The sequence below is a fragment of the Stylophora pistillata genome, chromosome 1, assembly GCF_964205215.1.
Source record: "Stylophora pistillata chromosome 1, jaStyPist1.2, whole genome shotgun sequence".
In the NCBI taxonomy this organism is placed as follows: Eukaryota; Metazoa; Cnidaria; class Anthozoa; order Scleractinia; family Pocilloporidae; genus Stylophora; species Stylophora pistillata.
In genome coordinates, this window is record NC_142519.1 from 12,257,573 (window position 1) to 12,282,422 (window position 24,850).

General features: G+C 38.3%; 1 protein-coding gene and 1 pseudogene across 1 annotated transcript; both read left to right on the forward strand.

Annotated features, from left to right (window-relative positions):
• The first annotated feature begins 928 nt into the window (after window positions 1-928).
• On the forward strand, window positions 929-3,145 carry LOC148741264 (uncharacterized; annotated as a pseudogene).
• A 5,795-nt stretch (window positions 3,146-8,940) lies between these two features.
• On the forward strand, window positions 8,941-12,069 carry LOC148741265 (GFP-like fluorescent chromoprotein amFP486). The gene is made up of 5 exons (XM_088737276.1): window positions 8,941-9,078; window positions 10,032-10,129; window positions 10,538-10,762; window positions 11,176-11,385; window positions 11,820-12,069. The coding sequence occupies exons 1-5, from the start codon at window positions 9,061-9,063 to the stop codon at window positions 11,962-11,964; spliced, it is 696 nt and encodes a 231-aa protein (XP_088593402.1). The 5' UTR covers window positions 8,941-9,060; the 3' UTR covers window positions 11,965-12,069.
• The last annotated feature ends 12,781 nt before the right edge of the window (window positions 12,070-24,850 follow it).

Here is a 24,850-nt window from a genome sequence, read left to right on the forward strand (position 1 = left end):
TAAATTTTTCAAAGCCTCTTTTCTGTAATTTCTAAATTTGCAGCTCACCTGCCAGGATCACTGCTTTACTTGATTTTAGCGTCAGTCATAACGTTTACAGAGCATGTTTGGGGTGTAGCATAGCAGTTTGCGTTTGGACGATTTTATGTCATTTCTTGTTAGCAGGGTAGATTCAGTTGCAACTGTCTTTGCTTGGTTAATTACTAGATTTCACTTAGTTGCTTTGAATGAGACATGTTGAGGATAAATGGCTTGATTTTCAAAACTTGTTTAGGAGTTGAGATAATCTGTTGTAGTTCACTCCTTCGCCGACCAAGCTAAACTGACTGCAGTGGTAGGGTGGATTGATGTTAAAGCTAAATAGAACAAACAGAGATTCATTGATGATGATGATCTCACGTGAACAATCGTGTGATTTTTCATGATGATCCCACGTGAACTATCATGTTATTATTAATGATAATGATCCCAAGTGAACCATCCTGTGAAATTAGCAATTGGTTCATGCTTAACGCGCGTGCATTGTTGAAGTTTTCTAAGCTAAGAGCTCCAAAGCCCAATAGTCTAGTCCATTTATCGTTCTTTCGAATCGACTCTCATTTAGGATACTCATTTATCATTTGGGCGCCAAAACGTCTGTCAATTGGAATGGAACAGAAAAAGAAATTTGAAAGTCTAGACACCTCGCGGCTAAACTCCACGGGAACTTTGCAGCAAAGTAAAACTGCACGTATCATCTTGTATAGACACGGCCATCGTTGTGGCTTTTAAGAAAGTAGACAAGATTTGCACGCGCGTACCGCGTTGTGACGCGGCAAAAACTTATTTCCTGCGGTGTTACTAAATTAACATCAATGATTATATAATCATGGAAGATAAACATACATTCTAACCTTTCGAGTGCATACTTCGACTTCTTCCCTGATTTTGTAAAATTTGACTACTAATTATATTTAGTGGCACTTTCAAACCTTCTAAAATAACAGTAATCTTTCGATTCCTTGTCGTTGGATATGAGACTGTTAGGAAGTGGTGTTATGATGTTCCGTCGATCAGAGGCTTGTTTTTGGAATGATTATTTGTTTTTCTTGAATTTGCCGTTTAAGTTTCCGACAGACACAACTGATAACATAACCAGATCGAGTCGAAGGAAGAAAAGGAAAGGTTTTCACGGGAAAAAAGCCTGGGAAGTGCGAAGGGAAATTGAGGAAAATGAGAGAAATGACACCAGCGTAGAATCACACGAGGAACCACAACCGAGCACGTCCAAGGCTCAAAGTGAGTACGATGACTTTCTAGACCGCACTGCGCCGAAAAATATGTCGGAGTTGAAACTTATGAACAGTTCTTTTGAAAAGTTGGATCAACAAGAAGCAGTTACTACTCGTTCTCAAAGTGGTTCAGCAGAAATATGTGTTCATGAGGAGGCACATGGCTGCAAGATGCGCAGCTACTATCAGGGTGCTTTGCTGTTTCAGCTATTTGCAGCTCGTGCCGAGATTCAAAGTCAAAACTGCAGCTATTTCAAGATAGCGCAAGCAGAAATGGCCTTGCTGTATTGATGTATTTGAAATGCTCGTATTGTGGTATCATAACTCCTCTGAATGTGTTGGCCATGTTCAGAAGAGATTAGGGACTGCCCTCAGAAATTACAAAAAAAAATGTCAAGATGGCTGGCCTAAAGATGTCGGATAGAGGAAAGGTTGATGGAAGGGGTCGGCTAACTGACAATTTTGTGGACAGCGGCAAAAATATTATGGAAGAGCCATACGTGAGAATGCAGGTGACTTACACCAAATGAAGAACAGTGTATGGGCAATCTATCATCACATGATAAAGGATGATTCATGTTCCCTAGAGGAGCAGCACAAGCTATGCCCCAAAGGTGAAGGTACCTGGTGCAAATTTTGGAAGGCTCCAGAAGAATATAAAGAGGACAACCGTCTTCCTTGTGTTTTTATTGATGAACTGAAGCCAATTTTCATTAGGCTTACTAATGATGATTTATTGAAGAGGTGTTTGCAGGGGCAAACCCAGAATCGAAACGAGAGCATTAATGGACAGTTATGGTCAAGATGCCCCAAGAGCCGGTATTGTGGAAAGAGACGAGTTGTCATTGCAGTTTGTGAGACTGTTGGGGTGTTAAACACAAGAGCTGCAAGTAAAGCATCCCTTCTGGAATCCTGTGGAATCTCTTCTGGCAGGAATATGTTAAAAAGCACTGAAGAATGAGGACCAGGAAAGAATTGCCTCTGCTGCTCACAAGATCAGCTCAAAATATCGAAAGCGGCGACAGATCATTCGGTCTATGAAAAATTCAAAGACTGACAAGTTGGCTTATCAGGCTGGAGCATTTGGCACAAGTTCCAAACCAGAGACAGCTGGAAGAAAGAAAAAGAAAAATCCTCCCAAGCAAAAGAAATCAACAGTAGCTTTGCCTGCTCCATCTTCTTCAAGTGGACTTGACATTGTGTTTGTTGTCCTGGATGTGGAGTTTGTAGCTAAAGAAAGAACTGGGCAACAGTAACCTATTCAAACCAGTTTTTTCCCTATTTTGTTTAGAAAACATTCACTCATCAAATGTGGACATGCTAGACCACTTGTACCCATTAAGGCTATGCTTAGTGTTTTGTTTGAATCATTTTAGTGCTCTATCATTATGTGTTGAACTTTGTCTTGCATTTTCTTAAATTAGCAATTTTTTACACACCGAGTACTAAAACAGGCATAGTTGGTTTGCTATTTACCTATATTATACAAAATTTCCAGGGCTTGTTCCTGGAGTGATGTTCTATGCAATGAATTATAATTTTCTTAATTTGTCGCTTTCAATCATTGTTGCTATGGAAACAAAGGTGCCAAGCCTTAAATGGCAAGGATTTTAAAGAAACAGAAAGTCAGTAATTCATTGCACAGAGCAATGTGTTTTGATAATTTACAGCAATTTTTGAGTCAAATAATTGAATATTCTTTGAGAAATGTATGTCTTTAGGCGCAACCTTCTCATTTGTTTATCGGAGTTTCTATGGAAACGACAGATTGTTGCAACATCAAAAGTAGATTTTATGATGCTGCTGTTGATGCAACTTCCATATGCCAAGTTTTATTAAGTTTGGTCAATTCTATAATAAATTATGAATTTTTATCTGATTAGACTGATTTAGGGTTAACTGCCTCCTTAAAGAGCAACATGGAACAGTCCCAAGTGACACCTATCGTGGTTTTAAGATCTTGAGAAAGTGCCACAGTAAATTTGATTGCCTGATCTATGAAATGCCCCTTACAGAGGAACAAAAACTAACTTCCCCGCATCGTCCACACAAGCTCCAAATGGAACATGGCAGGTTGAACAAACGATCGCAAGCTATTTAACGTTAACTCACCCTGATAAGACGCCTGCACTGCATGCTAGAAACTGTCTGAATTACCTAACAAATATTATTAACTGATTTGAGTTTGAAGTCATAAACCGACATTTACCGACAAGGAACAACTTGAAAATTATAATCGACTACCGACAACGTAACGAAATTCTAACCGACAATCGACAGATGGACCCCCTTCCCAATTCAGACCCTCATATTACCAAGAGGTATAATTCTTCCGCCTGCACAATTATCAAGGTTTTATCTCCGAGAGTTCATAAAAACCCGCTAATTAGCGAGCCAGCGCAAAACATCATGGTTTTAGCTTTTGGACAAGGTTGGTCGAATTTTCTTCGAAAACCACCAGTCTTAAAACATGTTGAATAAGACCTCTGTTGTAGATAACCACCAAGGTTGAATAGCCTAGTTATTGTAGTCAAGTTGGTGAAAAAAATCTAAACTTTATATTTGTAAATATCGACAGGAAATATTGGTATCAAATTCGACGGCTCGGCCGTTCCAAATTGAAGTAGCCCTTCTCAATTGACTCTGGCGCCTAGTTCTTCGCGAAAATAATTCATCTCTGTGGGTTGCCCTTAAGGGCCAGCTTCAGATAAATTCGAATGCATATAATTATATGTGAATAGAAGCCGTTTGATGAAAGCAAATTGATTAAATATAAATGATCATTCCAAAAACAAGCTTCTGATCGACGGAACGGATCACCGAACCAACTAATTGCAAAGGCTACAACCAAACAGTCTCACGTCCAACGACAAGGACGCTAATGATTTTGTGAATTTTTACCGAACAGAGATTCTAAAGCTGAACCGTTTTGGAGCGTAAGCCCTTTGTCATTCACTCTGACGCTCAAGACGCCATCTTCAGAATGACCCTTTTAACACGTGTTTAATTTTTCACTTTTGACCCACATCCAACCTATGTTAAAGTAGAGAAGTTGTTCAATCATTAGTCTTTATGTTTTTTTCTTTTAAGGAAACAAGCGCAATTTAAGTTCTTCTAAATCGAAGCTTACATAGAAACGTTAATTGCTGCATAAAGGTCGAATTTTTGGTCGAAAAGCCGAGCAAATAGTTTGTCTATCAATGTTACTATGCATTTGATCTGTAACTGCAGCTAAATTACAACCGATACATGAATATACATTAGCGTACTGAGCCATTCTGGAACTTAAAAAATAAAATGGCAATCTAATACTCTGTCTTGAAAAAAATGGATATCAAGTTCGTAAAGGTGACAGAATAAGCTCTCGAGTCAACGACCCTACAATTCTCCAAAGCGACACGAACTGTGGCCGTAAACCGGAAACCGAACTTTCGGACTTCAAGCAGGGCCTTGCGACAATTTGACGATTCCATTGCCCAGTAAATATTACATTTAAGTAACAACGTGTTAAAAAAGTACTGTTTAATAGAAGATTTTTTTGTCAAATCGTGGTACTTTCAGGATTTTCAACTACGCAATTTCTTGCCCTGAACTCAACTAAACAACGATCTAAGCATGATGAATTTCACCGCGTGGGCTATGTACGCGTAAGAAATTCGTACGGTTTTTGCTTATGACAGAAAATCAAGAACTGTTTAGAATAAGACTGTCGTCCCGAAATATCTCTTGGTCATTTTCGTCTTGCTTCCTATTAATAGAAACCATGACAAACTTGTGATCTCTTCACACACAGACATATTTGCATAATTCACTTTAAAGTTTGATCCGCATGCTTATTTGCACACATGCGAAAATATTTAGCGATTTTTATCTTTCATCTCAATTTTTGAGTAAAATATCAATCGCAGGACAAATAATCGCCGCAATGCAATAGAAAAACTCCTTTGGGGGCAAATATTTCGTCTGTGGAGCAAATAATCGCAGCAATGCGACACAAAACCTGCAGGAGCCAAAAAAACTGCGATCACGATCGCCGATCGCCGACGGGAAGTACGAAAATTGGACGATATAGGAGAAGACCGAACTGAGGTCCAAGCATTGTAGAAGGTTTCTGTTGTTGCAGACATACAGACGGACTTACACTCTGGATAGCGTAGTATCTACGACTTCACAGGAACAGAGTTAGTAGGGGACAGGAGTCCGCAGATACAAAAAGGAGTTAAGATCGGGGAATATCTGATCAAAATCGTCAGAGTTCGTTGTGGGTTCGGATTCTGTTGTTCCCCTCACTCACTCAACAGGACGGCATAGTAGCTTACGCCTCTTTTAGAAGTAGTAAGCTACAAAAATGAAAACAACGAACTTCCATTGACGCGTAAAGCGAGGCCAGCCAAAGTAGTTTGATGAGCGAGGTTTTGCATTTTTCATTCAACATATAGCGAAAAAAAGGAGTTAAAGCATACTTTAGATGAATAAATAATGACTATTCCCGCGAAAGGTACAAAGCCATTTTATTTACGTAGTACATTTACTTACATAACACGTTTGCTTATGTAATCATCAGGAATAGTTTGAGCAGAACGAAAACATTGTCAGACAATTAAATTTTTCTTTTGTAAACGTCCTTAAAACTATTTAATAACTTATCCCACAGAGGGCTCTGGGATACGCAATTAGCCCGCGTGCGCACGAAGCTTCGTAAGGAAGTCATCACAATTTTCAATTTTTGTGTTAGTTTTGAGTTTCTGAGTCGCCTTTCTCGAGGTTCTAAGTTTTTTTTTTTTTTTTCTGAGTTTACCGTGTTACCGTTTGACCTTTGTCCACTCACTTCCGAACAAAACGGTGTTCAGCAACGAGACAGACGAACTTTGTACATGTTCTGACTGAGTGCCGGATTTTTACTCGCAGGTTGCCCAAGGGATTCATTCTTGAGACAGTGTAATCATCGGCTCTAGTGAAATGAAACGGCTTCTATTCATATATAATCATATGCATTTGAATTTATCTAAAGGTGGCCCTTAACTGTAACTCACAAAGATGAATTATTTTCGCGAAGAATTAGGCGCCAGAGTGAATTGAGAAAGCTTATTATTATTATTATTATTATTATTATTATAAGGGATAATTCAATATTGAAACGGCCGAGCCGTGGAATTTGATACGACTATTTCATGACGATATTTTACAAATATAAAGTTTAGCTTTGTTCGCCAATTTGACTACAATAACTAAGCTATTCAACCTTGGTGGCTAATTACAAAAGAGGTCTTAGTCAACATGTTTTAATACCAGTGGTTTCCGCAGTAACCTCGAACAATCTCATGTTGTCCAAAAGCTAAAACCATGATGTATTGCCATGGCTCATGGCTAGTGTTCGCTCTTTTGTAAAGGGCATTTCAAAGATCAGGCAATTAAATTTACTTTGGCACTTTCTCAAGATCTTAAAACCACGATATGTGTCACTTGCGAATGTTCGATGTTCTTCTTTAAAGTGATAACCGATTGAAAAAGATCCATTGTGTTCCTCAACGCACTGATAGAGGTGTTGGAACGTATACCCGACATAGTTTGCATCGCAAAATCCAGACTTGATAGCCAGAATAGCCAGAAAGAAGCTATCTTTATATATTGAACAATAAGGGAGGATAGAATTTACAGAGAAGAAGAATATGCAGACACTCGATTGTGTTGATAATCATTGCTAGTTGGTCTAAGCCACACCCCCCTACCGTCCACCACCGGGAAAAAGCCGACCGACAAAAATTTAATGCAAAAACACAAAAGACAAAAACTGATCCTTACGAAGCCCGGTCAAGCGGCCGGAGGGGTTCTCTATATTTAGCCGCCACTACTACACTGGACCGCTCTAGAAGAATGACACTTGTTGCCACACACAGGAAAATAAGTAAGCAATCAATACATTTTGGAGCTCTCCTAGGGACAAGTTATTAAATAGTTTTGAGGACGTTTACAAAAGAAAAATTTAATTGTCTGACATTGTTTCATTTCGGTTCAAACAGTTCCAGATGATTAAGTAAACATGTTTTGTCGGTAAACGTATTGCGTGACTGCTATGTTTTTGTCCCTTCCTGTAGAGTATCCATCCTCTGTTGAAATAAATTTTTGAGTCTTCCTTTTTTTAATGCTGATTGAAAACTCACAGTAAAATAATAATAATAATAATAATAATAATAATAATTTAAAGAGACTAGTTCAAAAGCCTCATGGTTACCCTAATCTCTGGGCACAAACAGTGATTACATAAAGTATGCTTCTTTTAATTTCTCCCTTCCATAGTCTCATTTTTACAACATAGAGACTGTTGCTGCAATCTGAAGTCACGGTCTTGATTGCACGTGGCAAAAATCATTATGCCAAACGTATCAAGTTTTAGTAACTACCACTGAATTTGCAGATAATGGGTTTTTTTTTTTTTTAACTATCCAGCGCAACACAAACTTGAAATTAACTGATGAAGAATAGACGCAAAATTTTGAATTTCCAAAAAACAAACAGTTCACGCAGGTTATGTTATCCGTTAACACAAATGATCATTCCAAAAACAATCCTTTGATCGACGGAACGGGTCACTAACCAACTGATTGCAAAGGCTAGAACCGAACAGTCTCACGTCCAACCACAAGGACGCGAATGATTTTGGAAACTTCCATCAAACCATAGTTAGTAGATCGTCGAACAGAGATTCTAAAGCTGAATTTTGGCGCGTAAGCCCTTCGTCATTCACCTTGACGCTCAAAACGCCATCTTTAGAATTACATACACTAAGGTGACCAATTCACATAATCGAATCAGTCGATAAAGCCAAATTGTTTGAATAGGTTATCAGTTATGTCTGTGTGCCATCTTTGAAAGTGCTTTTTTCCTATTTTTATCTTTGCTAGAAGAAAAGCAGTAATTAATTTAATAATACATTACTTAGACGGCAAGTTAATTACAAAAAGAAATTATTTTTTTCCATAAGCGAGTTTTCCATCTTTCTTACAGTCCCATATCCAACGACAAGAAATCGAAATATTAGTTCTATTTTAGAAGGTTTGAAAGTGTATCCAAGTATATTAATTAGTTGTCAAATTTTATGAAATCAAGGAAGAGGTCGAAGTATGCACTCGAAAGGTTAGGGTGTGTGTTTATCTTCCATGATTACATAATCATTCATCTTAAGTTAACACTGCAGGAAATAGGTTTTTGCCGCGTCACAACGCAGTACGTGCGTGCAAATCCTATCTACTTTCTTAAAAGCTACTACGATGGCCGTGTCTATACAAGATGACACGTGCAATTTTACTTTGCTGCAAAGTTCTCGTAGAGTTTAGCCGCGAGGTTTCAAATCTTTCAAATTTCTTTTTCTGTTCCATTCCGATTGACAGACGTTTTGGCGCCCAAATTATAAATGAGTATCCTAAATAAGAGTCGATTCGAAAAAACAATAAATGCATTAGACTATTGGGCTTTGGAGCTCTTAGCTTTGAAAACTTCAACAATGCACGCGAGTTAAGAATGAACCAATTGTTAAATTTCACATGATAGTTCACGTGGGATTCTTATCATTAAAAATAACATAATAGTTCACGTGGGATCATCATTAAAAATCACATGATTGTTCACGTGGGATCATCATCATCAATGATTGTTTGTTTGTTGAATTTAGCTTTAACATCAATCCACCCTAACACCGCAGTCAGTTCAGCTTGGTCGGCGACGGAGTGAACTACAACAGATTATCTCAACTCCTAATCAAGTTTTGAAAATCAAGCCATTTATCCTCAACATGTCTCATTCAAAGCAAGTAAGTGAAATCTAGTAATTAACTAAGCAAAGACAGTTGCAAGTGAATTTACCCTGCTAACAAGGAATAACATAAAATCGTCTTAACGCAAACCGCTATGCCACACCCAAAACATACTCTGCAAACGTTATGACCCAACACTAAAAATCAAGTAAAGCAGTAATCCTGGCAGGTGAGCTGCAATGTTAGCAATTAGAGAAAAGAGGCTTTGAAAAATTTAGGCTTCGACAGGATTCACACTTCTAAATACCAGTTGGGTGCTGCTACTAACTAACTAGGAGTCCGCACGTTGGGAGCGAGGCAAATTTTTGACGCTTATCCTTTGCCGTGAAGTAATCTGACCTTATTCTTTAATGAAATGAATTTCGTTAGACCAGCGGATGAAAATTAAATAAAGCAATGATCATCGTAGGTGACTTTCAATTTTTCTGGGTGTTCTGACATGTTCTCAAGTAGGATTCGCAATTGCAAAGGGAAACGTTATTGGATTAGATGCATTCCCCACATACCACAGACAGAAACAATGCCATACGAAAAACTATTGATCCTATTGTTAAGCTTAACTAGTTAACCTGACTTCATGTGTCAGTCATGGGCTCATTTAATTCATTTTGCATGTCTTCGAGCTTCCAACTCACCTTGGAGCGAAATTCAGTCTAGTGTTTTTATCTGATGCAATAAACTTTTAGCGTTCAAGCATAAATTTTAAAAGACGGTCAAAGAGTAAGAAAATCAAATTCATAGGCAAACACGCACAAATGGTGTGAGGCGCCTTGTGATGATTTGATATGGCTCAAGGGGCTCAAGATACATCTTAATTGTAGAAAAAAAATTACCATTATTTGAAATAATGTGTAACAATACATGTAATCCGCTGGAAAACCAGCTAAGGTCTCAGAATTATTAATGTCAGTTATAATGTTTTTTGTTCCTCTTTCCCTTTACTTATTCAGGGTATCACAAACGAAATGACGACGAAATACCATATGGAAGGCAGTGTTAATGGCCATGAATTCACGATCGAAGGTGAAGGAATTGGAAACCCTTACGAGTAAGTGTCTCTTAATTAAAAAACAGAACATCTTAGATTATTTCATTACCATTCATTACAAACAAGAGAACATCAGGGGATAGAGAATTAGGATTCTGCCCAAAGATTAATCGGAAGATTTTCAGTCATAAACCATGAGCCTGTTTCTATTCGAGTTTGCAAATTACCTATGGTCCATGACATCGACTTCTTCATCAACTTCAGAATCAGGCGAGAAGCTCAGTCACAACTAAACCCATTTACCATACTTTAATCTCTTACATGAAAGGTTGTGCAGTATTGTCTTATTGAGTTCAAATTGTGATAATAAATATTTGGTTCCCTCTACTGAATTCTCGTGCATTTCCAGTTATACATGAGCCGTTTCTGAAAACAATTTCCAACACACTTTTCATCTCTCATGTTTAGGGGGAAACAGATGAGCGAATTATGCATCATCAAGCCTAAAGGAAAACCCCTTCCATTCTCCTTTGACATACTGTCGACAGCGTTTCAATATGGAAACAGATGCTTCACTAAGTATCCTCCAGGCATGCCTGACTATTTCAAGGAGTCCTATCCAGATGGAATGTCATATGAAAGGTCATTCATATTTGAGGATGGAGGAGTTGCCACAGCCAGTTGGACCGTTCGGTATAAATGTAATTTCTTGCATGGCAGTTAGAGAACATTTTCAAAAGAAATGAAATCTTCAAGAATATTTTTGACATAGAGCAGGGAGTGGCCGTTTTGAAAATGCAATTTAGTTGTGATTCTCTCCCAAAAGCTCATTTTGTCGACATACAGGTTGGGAAAAACCACATAAAAAAATATTGTAACCTGAGGATATGCAGCCTACTTCAGTTTGAAAGGAGTTTTGGCCTCATCATGTAAGATGACATTTGTGAGTAAGAGGGCTAAAACTGGAAAATGACTAAATTTATGACTAGGCTTTTAAGCATTGCTCTACAGGGTATACACATTGCAGTATTATTATTTGACGCAGCTCCAAGATTGATTTAATCTTTATTTTTAACTGATACCCCAAAGTTTTCTAAATTTTGCAGTCTTGAAGGAAATTGCTTCATCCACAATTCCATCTATCATGGCGTAAACTTTCCTGCTGATGGACCCATAATGAAAAAGGAGACAACTGGCTGGGACCAGTCCTTCCAAAAAATGACTGTCTCTGAAGGGCTGTTGAAAGGCGATGTGACTATGTTCCTTCTGCTCAAAGGTGGCGGTTACCACAAATGCCAGTTTCACTCTACTTACAAGTAAGATTTTCGTGTCTGCATCAGCTCGGACGATTGTGAAACGTCCTGTTTGAATATACGGCTCTCTTCTGTTTTGTGTTTCCCAAAATTAAAGAAGTTAAAGAGAGAACCCAGGGATGAGGAGGGCCTCAACAGAACGGCAGAGTAATAATTCATCTTAGAAAAAAATATTCGGTATCGAATGAGTGAACTCTACAAGTAAGGGCGATGGACAAAATAACCATTGAATGATCAAAAGAATTGTTGAGTTAATTACTAAATCAAATTGATATAAAATTACTAAATTCTGAGTAAATTAAAGGCAAAGTTTTATTAGAGTTGTTCATAAAGCAAGTGTTGTCTATTTTTTCTTAGTTGTTTTTAACTGTTCTTTCGGTTTTTTTGTTTCTTTTCCCTGTTTTTTGTTTCTTTTCATTTTTTTCTTTTTTGCACAGACCAGAGAAGCCGGTCACACTGCCCCCGAATCATGTTATAGAACATCACATTGTGAGGACCGACCTCGGCCATAAGGAAAAAGGTTTTACGGTCAAGCTGGAAGAACATGCTGCAGCTCACGTTAACCCTATGAAGGTTAAATAAGTCTTTGTAAGATCGAAGCCTTTCCATTACTTACAATCAATGCCCTGAATTCATTGTCACTCGAATCAGGTCAGTTGAATAATAAAAAGAATTTGATATAATAAACGGTGTATTGTCATTATCTTATTTCGTGCGGCCATATTTGCTCCCTGAGACTAAAAACTGCCACAACTCTTTTTCAATAACTGTCATCCTCTCTATCGGGTCATGTAATAGGAGAGTCAATTGGTCAGCTCCGGAAACTAAATGAACTGCCAGCCAGAAGAGCGAAGACTCTATTTAATTTATCGCTGAATGAAAGTAATGACACAGAGAAACTAAGAAGAAATTTTTAAAAAAGCAAACGAGAAAAAGCGTTATGCTAGCTGAAGGCTCAAATCGTAGATTGCTACTGGAGGGGGGGCATTGAGGTTTGCGGTGTTGCTTGTTGACCCTTTATTTAATGCGGTATGGAAGTGAAGAACAACTTGCGTTGCGGTGTTGCAATGATTCAAACCATACAGTGTATGATGCTTGTAACTTTAAAGCGACGGTGTTTGGTAAAATAAACCATTTTCGGTGTTGCAATTTATTCTTTAAACCTTTTGATAATCCGACTTAATCTTTGATCATTGGCTGATTGTCCCCAGGCTCTTCGTTCTTTTATATTTTACTTGACCTATATATGGAGCTCTACCCTAAGCGCTATCGGCCAGCCAAAGACCAGCGCGTGGTAAAGATGAGTGAGACCAGACCAGGTAAATCCTGATGGGTTTTTTTATATCGCGGTGTCGGTGTGTTGATAATATTTCTTGCGGTGGTGCGGTGTTTTTTCTATTTTGTTTGCGGTGTTGCCGTATTCAGAACTTGCCATGTACCTCTTTTACTTAAGACGGAGGAAACGCGATTTTTGTGGCCAGATTTGGCCAACTAACGTGGTTGCGATCTGATAATCTGTACGGAAAGTTTTGTAAGCATAGGAAGTGTTTTGAAATTTTTCGCATTTTTTTTTCAGCGAAACAACGGTCATTTGTAGAATTTCAACTGGTGAAATTTATTTCGATTGTTAGAACTTAACTTTAAATTCTGTAATAACATTATTAGACTGTACCAAGACAAAGGCGGCAAGATCGAAAGACAACAATATCGAGTGATGTGCGCTGATTCAAACTTCGTCCAGCTATTCTATATATATACATTGTTTTACTAATTATACGCTATCCTTCCACCAAATTTGTTCCTATTGCCTCAGCTCGAATTAAAGTTTTCTTGGAGTCCTCGTTGAAATTTACAGAAAGTGAAAATGGACTGAGATATTTACATTTTTAGGGAAATTTTTGTTTGTAAGTCCTTCATCAATCAATCAATCAATCATCCATTGTCATAATGGCAACAAAAGTGTTGTAACCTTTAGAAAGGACATTTTTGTGCATCCCTCCGGGTACCTAACTGCATGCAAAATTTGAAGGAGATTGTTGATTCTGACAGAGACTCCGTTCTTAATTCTCAAATGCAATGTGCTATGGCTGAAAATAACACTTCTCAGGGTCTCTACCCTGGAGTGAGAGAAGGGAGACCCTGGTACGGGCTGGTGACGTGTTTACAGAGCCAGAATATTCCTAAGGGACGAGTCGTTTGATTGCTCGATTTTTGCCTTATTCCTTTGATATCTTCAGATTGACGTTATCGTTGTTCAGTTCGCCATGTCTTTGTTTTAGAGCGACCTTCAAGTCGCTATATGTCGGAGTAGCTATTGTAACCTCAATTAAAAAACCCAAACAAGTCCAGTGTTTAGAAGCGACATATTCTGGCAGAGATGCCGTGACCGTTTTACCGAGAAGTTAAGTAGTCAACGACCTGTACCTTCCTTTGTCATTTCTTCCAGTTGTTGTTTCGTCTTTGAACGCCTTTATCAATGATCAAACAAAAAACATTGACAACAACATTGACTTTATTTTTTTTTTTAAATTAAAGAAATAAAGGCTTTTGTAGCCCGCAGTTAGCAAAGCTATTCTAGGCGGGCTACCTAAATAGACACTGTATAAGCTTTCACATACACACACACACACACACACACACACACACACACACACACACACACACACACAGACACACACACACACACGCACACACACACACGCAACAATGAAATAAGTAAATAAATGAGCAAATTAAAATAAATAATAAATAATAGTAGTGATAATCATGTTAAAGGTTTTAACTGGGCCAGTCACACAAGGGAGTTTTTAACAGGTCAAAGAGAAAGCTAATCAGTTGAAATACAAATATAAGCTAGAAAGGTCACGGTAGCGCAAGTCAAAATTCATCACCTCAATTTCAAGAATTTTCATAAGCAGGTGAGTTAGCTCACGTTTAAAAGGTGCTCTCCTTAGCTTACCAATTTCAGGGGGGATGCCATTCGATATTTTCGCACCAACTCTAGAAAAGGAAAACAACTGATGATTTGTTCTCGCCTGTTTTGTATAAAAGCTTCCAGCTACTGAGAAACGAGTAGAGTAGGAATGAACCTGTTCAGAGTGAGTAAAAAGTTCAGAAATATTGGGAGGAGCACAGCGATTTTTGATGTCATGTAACAGAGAGGCAACCAAGTTGAAGTAAAGCATTTTTATTGGTAGAATTCCCGAACGACTAAAAAGAGGAGCACTGTGAGATGTTCTTCCCAAACATCTTCGACAGCGGCTGACTCAATGAAAGGTAGCTCATCCTGAAAGACATTTGTAACCTTTCGTAAAAATACTTGCAACTCGGAAGCGGCAAAGAAGTAACTGGGACCGTGAATCGGTCGGTGACTATTTCAGCGTCAGAAAGTAAACGATCACCGTTAAAAATTATAAAAATTATCAGATCGGCTGAGCTGCGTATGACAGTTGATGGAATTAAAGCTTACCTTCAAAGGCGCAAAATATTCGCATACACTCTTAAACTCTTCTTTGCATTTGCATATGAGCTGGAAAATGAATAAATAATTTTTATCGATACATTTCCTTAATTCAATTTATCAAAGTCCTTTCCTTCTCAGACTCTACCAAGCAGCCGGCTGTTATGCCAGAGTATCGCTAGAGCATCACAGAAGACCAACATTTCAATAGAATTAATGCATGAGAATCCCAAAAGTTCACGAGATACTAACTGATTACAATCCAATAAAAGAATATCATAGAAGTGCGCGGGATACATAGTACGCGGTAACGATAGAGTGAAAGAATAATTCTAAAAGTGGCTCTTTATACTAACGAGACAATCCAAAGAAAGAGAATCCTAAAAGTGCTCGAGATGGGAACGTAAGAATCCTACATTTAAAAGATTTAAAAACAACATTACCAACAACGTTAGCATCACAAAATTTCTTCAAATTTAACTTTAAAGAGGCGGTAAGTAGAGGTTATGTCACGTTGTAATTATCATAGGAATTTAGAACACAAACAAGGTATCATTGTTTCAGAATCGATTGCTTCCGAATCTGCGAATAGACTGTTTAAATCAATGATTCTCCCAATCCCGGATTACTGCAGTGGCGTCTTGCATAGATGTGGCAAAGGAAACGAAGGAAGTTTAGAATGTCTTCAAGGGCGAGCTGGAAGAATAGTATTAAATAATGCCCATTTATGCACCGAACAGATGTTTACAAGCCTTGGTTTGGAAACTCTTGCCAAAAGAAGAGAAATCCACATCATTAATCTGGTAGAAAAGTGCCTTAAGGGATTGGCTCCAAGTTATCTTTCTAAATATTTTCAATCTAAAGGACATGATACCCATGACTATAATATTAGGAATAAGGACAGATTAGTTTTGACAGAATTAAATTAGAATCAACCAAAAGAGCATTTTTTTATAAAGGGGCCGATATATTTAATGAATATCTATGAATCTAGTTCTAGTCTTCCAATCTCTTTTCATATATAGGTTCTTAGATTGTGTATGTGGCTTCTTTGATTTTTAAACACCTTTTTTTTCTTCTTCTTCTTCTTCTTTTTCCCGCAGGACCCATGTTGATAGCAGTTTTTTTATAACTGAATTGGCCATCCTGCATAAATATGTTATTATTATTATTATTATTATTATTATTATTATTATTATTCCGTGACAAAACAAAGTGATTAATACTGCAAATATTCAGATTAAGTTTTTAATAAAATGACGCTGGAAGGTGGTGTTGCAGAAAATTAATACATATTTGTAAGCTTAATAGAAAAATTGGTGTGAATAAGGGTGCATTTTAATGCTTAAATCAGCCAATTATGCCCAGCAGAGCCTGAGATGTACTTTTTTCAGTTCTTTCCGTGACACTATAAAGGACAATAAACATCTCACAATCATTCCACATTGGCCTCTCCCCGATACGTGCACAAACAAAACATTTCATAGCAGAAAATTCTCATAGGCGTGATAGGTGCATTGTGGAAACTAAGCGAAGCAAAATCTCATTCTCGGAGAGAGAAATAAGACGAGGGAACCATGATATTTCATTTGACTCCACACTTCTGTAAGCTCTACCGCTTTTCCCACACTTCCCTTGTTTGCACTAAGCGGATTACTTTCCTAGACCTTAGACATCATTCAAATGAAGCGTTCTTTACCGAAAAAGGTGTTACTCTGGCCAAAGCAGAGAAAGATTCTCAGTTCTTACGTCTAATCCAAGTGCGTTATGGCGGAAAACTCTTAACAACATAACATCTCGCAAAGCCGAAAGAATTCCCATCTCCTGCATTGAAGCCGACGGTGTTCAATACTGTAGCAATAAGTCTATAGCCAAGATTCTCAATCATGAATGACCATTTTTCAACAACTGGAACTAAACTAGCGCAGAAGCTCGAGTCTTACAGGTCCTACATCTTCTCGACGCCTACGGTAAACTAAAGTCTACCCTATGAATTTACTTTCCAGCCAATTACGGAAGACCTCGTTATTCGTCAGCTACAACAGCTCAAAACCACTAAAGCTATCTGTCTCAATAACATCAGTGCTTGTCTGCTAAAAGATTCATTGACTTTGTCGGTAATCGGTTAAAATTTTCGATCTTTGTCGGTAGTCGGTAGTATTTTTCGCCCTTTGTCGCTAGTCGGTTAACAACAACCACACCCTTCTTTATGCCACCTCCTTCAATCAAAATCCACTTTGGCAAAATTTCGTTCTCTCTCGCTTCTTCTCGTGATTTACGTTTTCTCCTCACTCCCCACTAGCGCTAGCCGCGTTTCTTTTCGGAAAAGTTGATCACCTTCTGCTTGCTCGTACATGTATCACCTGCATCCGTCGCCTTAAGCAGCACGGCGGGTTGACCGGTCCAGCTTGTAACTTCTTGGATAATGTGCACTAAAATGTGAAATAAGGCCTGTCGGGGTATCCCGAGGCAGTATATTGGGACCTTTGAATGTTTTTGATTTACGTGAATGATCTTCCGGATTGTCATCTGGCAAGTGATATTTTTCTTTCTGACCCGGACGATACTGTAATCTATTACTCATCCAAAGACGTCAGTGATCTTGAACATCATATCAATGCTGATTTACGAACAGTGTCTGAGTGGTTCTCTAGAAATCTCCTTACTGTAAATATATCCAAATGCAATTTTGTTGTATTTGGAATTCCTCACAAACTGAATTACATTTAAGATATTTTGATTAAAGTTAAGGGCACTTGCATTAAGAGAACACAATCATTCAAATACAGTGAATAAATAAAGTTCATATATTTTGAACTGCGGTATTAAATACGTATGATGCACGATCCTTCGCAGTAGATAGCGCTATTTATGTAATAGCGAAAATCAGACCTGAAAAAAATCAGGCCTGTACGGGATTCGAACCACTGACGATACTAGTGCAGCGCTCTACTAATTGAGCTAACAAGCCAACTGGGAGCAGGCCGTTAAGTTGATTCGTAATAAACCCGTGATGATAAATCAGATAAATCAGAGGTCAGCGATTCGAATCCCGTACAGGCCTGATTTTTTTCAGGTCTGATTTTCGCTATTGCATGAATAGCGCTCTCTACTGCGAGGATCGTGCATCATACGTAAGAATACAGTTGTTCAGTTGAATCTTCAGTGGCTATTTTGAATTTGCCCTTATTGTGACTGTTAAGATCGACTTTCTGTAAATACCACGGATAGGTATGCAAGATGGAAAAATGGAAATCTCCCAAACCTTGTCACATGAAAGCCCTTATGAAACTAGTTTAGAAAATGCAAGATTCAGTTTCTTGCGATTGATATTTTCCAATAAAATAACTTTTTTTGAATTTTCATCTCCAAGAGGCCCTTAAACCACCGAAAAATGTGCTTCGCATTCTCGCGTGGTGAAAAGAAACGGAATCAAATACCATGACTATTGCGATACAAGATGATTTTATGACCCTTCCTTTGTATGAAAACGCTGTTGTAATTTCAAAAGATTCCAAACTGAATTTTTAGTTTTTTTTCAAAATTACCCTCTAAAACAGTTTCATCGCGACTATCAATTTTTCCATTTTTCAACGGCAAAAAACCCCTCCTGGTATGGAGGGGCTTTCGTTGTGCAAAAAACCGGCAAAAAACCCCTCCTGGTATGGAGGGGCTTTCGTTGTGCACATGGCTTTCGTTGTGCAAATGCTATTCCAGAGAAAGAGCAATCCTTTTTCTTTCAATTTATAAAATAAAGTTTTAGGGCAACTCAAACGGCAAATTTTTGAGAACTGAAAACATCAACGGTACTTGCGTGAAATTTACAACTTTTGAACTTGCGGTTGTGATGACGAATACAAGCAGTACAAGAGTGAACTTGGACAGCAGTTTAAATACTTCGACAATTTGATCCTTTTCCACCAGTTAAAAAACTAAGCAAACGATTATGACTTCGTTGTGGTAATTATCTGAAAGGAAAAGTGCCATGTATTCTGTTTTATTTCGAAAAGCACATGGAATGAATAATGCGCACACGTGCGCATGCTTAAAAGAACCAACCGCATACACTACAAAAAGCATTTTTATTGCTCGAGTTGAGCTGTAAACCTCTTGACAACACTTCCCGTACCTGCTTATTTGTTTATTTTGAAGCCTGAATTGCACAAGTTATCTAAATATAAAAAGTATTCATCAAAATGTTCGCATTTCGTCTGAAAGAAATCGTACAAGTAATGATGGAAGAATAGGACAAACATTTACTCACCTCATATACATATGTTGTTGACTTGAAAGACCAAAATCCCTGAGCTAAACTAGATTGCGTGACATGCTCTTTGGCTACACCCAGGTAGGAGGCTGGGTGTGGGGGGCTTGGGCTTAGGCTTGGGCTTGGGTCCAAAGCAGACAAAAACATTCCTTAGTAAATCCCGTAATCGCTAAAAAAAAAAAAAAAAAAAAGCTGTGTAGGGTTTTCGAAAAAAGAAAAACAAACAAAATCAATCTTGGGACAGGAGCCGATCTCCTGTTGAGAATTAAAATAGTGACGCTGATTCATCTTAACGCAACCCTTGTGCGAACAAGAAAAGATAGCGCTGAGGTCTCGGTCCTTTTCCTTCTCATGGGTTTTGGCTTATCGACCGTCTGAGATACTTCTGTGAAGTCCCCTGAGGAAAACTGGTACTCAAAGCTTAGCGGCTTTGAATAATCTGGAACTAAAAGACCAAATGGAAATGTAATAAAATGACACAAGTTTCGGCTCCGCAAATGGATAGCATTTTTGTTGTTGTTGTTGTTTTTGTAGTTTAGGATTAATTCCCACGAAGGATAAGTGATAGGTGTAAGACTGTAGAGTGCGAGTATAACTTCAATAAGAGAAAAAGAGTTGCTTTTCTTGTCCACTGCTTTTCTTTTCTTTTAAAAAAAAATTCATGCAGTGGACACAGCGTGACGACAGCATAGAACCGTAGACTCAACATTTTTAAAACGTCACTATTCTTTGGAAAATCACTTATTGTATGGGCAATTTGAGTTTCTACCAGTCAGAAAAAGTCATATGGACAAGGTCAAAGTATTATACCATGATAAACTACTTTGTGAGGCGAACAACCAGCCATCCTTGAAGGCTGTGTCAAGTCGATGCCCGATAGACAGGCAACGAGGTTTGGGGATTCTCAGCGACAATACTTAGACGCGAAATTTAAAGTAGGGCAAGCAACAGGAGTGAAACTTTATCCAGTGGATGTTGCACGTGACATGCGTTACGCGCGAAACCAGGGAGGAAAAAAACTGTTCACAGTAAGTGAATTTTTGACCGAATAGGAAATTCAGTCATACTTTTCAAGACGAGCCTCTAAACTCCGGCATTCTCATTCGGACGATCCAGAATCTGATCAAGACGAAGATATTATGGCCGCTGAAGAGGAAATCGCGTACGAAAATGTTCGCGCAGTTGTGTTAGAGGAGGTGGGACTAAGGCACCCAATTGTTTTCGAAACTTTCAACTTATGTGGCAGGCACAAGGCAGGTAAACTGCGACAGCTAATTGTTTCCATGCTGCATTTCATTTGGAAACATTTTGACATTGAGGTGATGACCATCAAAGGACGACGCAAAGCTCCTTACTTATCCCTACTGGAGAACGTCTGGTAGCATGCAGTTGTAGTAACAGTTAGGGTCTAATTAAATGAACATTCCAACAGCAACATTCTTTGATTTTACGCTTGGGAGCAAAAAAACTTATAATTGGCTTGGAAATACGGCTTAATGAGGGAAATGAGGCCTTCGACTCTTATCAACTTCGTACATTCTTTCTAAAGTATAGCCTGATGCCAAAATTGTACCTGCCAGGATTTCATGCCGGCAAAATCTTTCAGATCCTAGGCTGTTTGGTTATTAGCTATAAATATTTTTTATTTCATCATGGAGGCTTAAAGTTTTCTTCTCTGTAATAAGCATCTGATGGGAGGGAGGTTTGGGATCTGGTGAGATGGAAGGATTCTCAAAAAGTGTTTTTTTGTTTTTAAATTTCCAACAGGAGATCAGCACCTGTCCCAAGATTGTTTGTTTGTTTGTTTGTTTGTTTGTTTTCGAAAAACCTATACAGCTTATTACGGGATTTACCTGGGAATTTTTTTGTCCGCTTTGAACCCAAGTCCAAGCCCAAGCCTAAGACCAAAATCCCTCAGCTAAACTTGATTACGTGACATCCTATTTGACTAGACCCAGATAAGGGGGTAGGGGTGGGGGTGGAATTTGGGCTTTCTCTGACCGGTAGAAACTCACATTGCCCATACAATAAGTGATTTTTCAAAGAATAGAGACGCTTTAAAAATGTTGAGTGGACGGTTCTATGCTGCCGTCACGCTGTGTCCTCGGCATGAATTTTTTTAAAAGAAAAGAAAAACAGTGGACAAGAAAAGAGAATCTTTTTGTCTCATTGAAGTTATACTCATGCTCTACAGTCTAGTTTACCACCTATCACTTATCTTTCGTGTGAATTAACTCTAAACAACAAAATAAATTTTCACTCCTGTTGCTTGCCCTACTTTAAATTTCGCGTCTAAATACTGTCGCTGAGAATCACCAAACCTCGTTGCTTTTTTATTGGGCATCGACTTGACACAGCCTTCACGGATGGCTGGTTGTTCGCCTCACAAAGTAGTTTATCATGGTTTAATACTTTGACCTTGTCCATATGACTTTCTCTGACCGGTAGAAACTCAAATTTCCCATACAATAAGTGACTTTCCAAAGAATAGTGACGCTTTAAAAGTGTTGAGTAGACGGTTCTATGCTGCCGTCACTTTGTGTCCACGGCATGAAATTTTTTCAAAAGAAAAGAAAAAGAGTGGACAAGAAAATAAAGTCCTTTTCTCTTATTGAAGTTATACTTATGCTCTACAGTCTAGTTTACCACCTATTACTTATCCTTCGTGGGAATTAACCCTAAACAACAAAAATAGCAACCTAAAAAAAAAAAAAAAAACACTGTCCATTTGAGGAGCCAAAACTTGTGTCATTTTATTACATTTCCATTTGGTCTTTTAGTTCCAGATTATTCAAAGCCGCTAAGCTTTGAGTACCAGTTTTCCTCAGGGGACTTCACAGAAGTATCTCAGACGGTCGATAAGCCAAAACCCATGAGAAGGAAAAGGACCGAGACCTCAGCGCTATCTTTTCTTGTTCGCACAAGGGTTGCGTTAAGATGAACCAGAGTCACTATTTTAATTCTCAACAGGAGATCGGCTCCTGTCCCAAGATTGATTTTGTTTGTTTTTCTTTTTTCGAAAACCCTACACAGCTTTTTTTTTTTTTTTTTTTTTTTTTTTTTCAGCGATTACGGGATTTAGAAGGAAATGCTTTTGTCTGCCTTGGACCCAAGCCCAAGCCCAGGCCCAAGCCCCCGTCCCCCCCCCCCCCCCCCACAGTTCCTCTTTGTTTTAGTCTGTCGGTGATTAATTAAATGATTTAGGCTTTCCGGTAATGTTAAAGTCCAAACTAGTTCGTAACGGGCGGTTGTGCTACCATTTGATTATGGATATCATTGACGTCGTAGAGGGTAACCATGCGAAGTTATTTTTACCCAAAAAAAACCTATATCTAAAATAGTTTTCGAGTAAAGATGTTCTTTAGATCCTTTCTTTTTATATGACTACGGTGACTGCTATGCCTCAGGTATGATATAAACCATTCTGTCTCAAGCCAAGTTAATAAATAATGGCCAACCAACTTGTTTTGATACGGCAATGAACCATTAAGGAACTGCTGTACGTTCTTTATATGAGCCGGAAACAGAACTTAGACTTTATCAATGTTCGCTTTGTTCTTGTGGGCTGCCTAATACCCTCAAAGATTACATGATATGATGATTTTATTTAAAATGAATTACTTGACTGAGATAAATCTGTGTCTGCCCTGTTTATATACACCTTGTTAGTCCGTTTTGCTGACGCTGTTGCCGTTGCTGAAGATTCAATTGAAGAACACAGTTGGCCACAAAACGTAAGTTTTCATTTTTCTTCGTTATCGTGAGTGATTTTATTTACAATTGAACACTAATCCATGTTTATACGCTAAAAGTATCTTCGTCGTTATTACGTACTGAATGATTACATAATCTTTATCGATCGCAAGGAGAACCTTTCCTCCACAAACTGAACAGCATCATTTTAATAGTATTTCGCTTCAGTTATGGATGAACGAGTTATTTTAGTAAACGCTTACATGTAAAGATTTGGCTACTAAAGCATTTATTTCTGTCGGTGTCTATCGATCAAAATCACGCGTTTTAAACCGGATATCAAGTTATACCTCGCATCAACTCAGGAAAAGTGAAATTTTTCATGCCTGCGTTTTCGACTTTTCATTTTTGATATGTCTATGGGTTTTTGTATAAAGCAGGAATTGACTTACAACTGATGAATAATGCCATAATACCTGCTCATTAACGAAGCTAGCGACTTTTACAATATTTTGTTATGTCATAGATTTAGCATTAATAAATACAATTTATTTCAAGTGGGTCGAATATTCTTTAAGTGCCGTAATTTAAATGATTGCCCTCTAACTAAATAAACCAATCCAAAGAGAAAAGCTTTAGAAATAAAATACCTACATAGCTAATGCTCGTGTAAAGTTCTCATAAGTTCTACAACGACGAGGAATCTACCTCCGTGGATCTGTGAAGTGACAAGGATATTCGTGAGCTGGCTACATGAGTTGTGTCAATGTTTGTATCTGTACATGAACTAAATGGGGACCCCTAAATAAAGTTCCTAGCTAATAACTAATGTGCAAAAAAATTAGTAAGTAAATGTTAAATACTTGTTAACAGCATCATAATGACTACTACGAAATAATATGAAATGATTCTGTTCACGATTTACATAGTCTGCAGCAACTGCTATTGTTGTCTATATTGTCTTAGAGGTCAATTTTTATTATACTGGTCTTAAATATCGCAAGGTTTGGAACATCGCATCGCATACAAACTCTTAATCTTGTTCAGCTCAACAATCAGACGGCCTGGAATCAACTGAAGTGTTCACCGTGAAAAATGCAGCTCGTTAGCATCTGCCACACGGTTTCAAGGTCTTTCAGATCCTACTATTTGGTTGCGGCTTGTGACAAGGACTCCCGAATTTAAATGACAAATATTTGAAATGATGGTAAACCAGTCTCCTTGTCATCAAATATCCTCTTTTATCAGTCTTCTCCGCCCAAATTATCTTGGCTCAGTGTTTATATTTCTATTTGTGCGATGACGCGTTTTATTTAATTTGCACTTCATCTTCAAGACTAAGGCCCTGTTTACAAGCAGGGAGGGTAACCCTAGTGCTAGGGTTACCCTAGCAGGCGGGTCAAAGATAGCCCGGGTTTACAAGCAAAATTTCACAGGTAGGGTTACCATACCACCCGGGACAACTTACCTATGCTTGGCAACTGCACGCATTGAAAACAAAATGGCCGACAACGGAAGGGTTCTGGCAGTTACTTCGATTCTGCTGTCGTTGCTGCCAGTCATAGCTGCTTATCAGTGCCATGGAGTTTTGACCTTCTCGTTTCTAGAAAGCGACAGCAAGTTGCCATGTTAAACGCGGCCATGGAATTCAATAAAGCACTCGCTCGAATGCGACATGCAAAAAGGAGAATTATTCGACGAAGACGATTTCAAAGAAAATCAGGCCGTACGGATCAATGGTGGAAAAACTTATTTGAGGGCAGGATGGAGGAAAGCGAATGGAAGAAAAATCTCAGAATGAATCGGGATGTTTTCATGATCCTCGTTAATGAGGTTAGGCCTTTTCTTGTGCCTAGACGTGGTCCACGCGGAGATAATGTATTGTCGGTGGAAAAAACAATTGGCTATGACTTTATACCAACTCAAGGATCAGGGGTCTATTCTTAGGACTGCTAATGCTTTTGGAGTTGCCCTTTGTACAGTGTCCGTTGTTGTTCGTAAAGTTTGCTATGTTTTGACTGACAAGTGTGGACCAAATGTTATCAAAT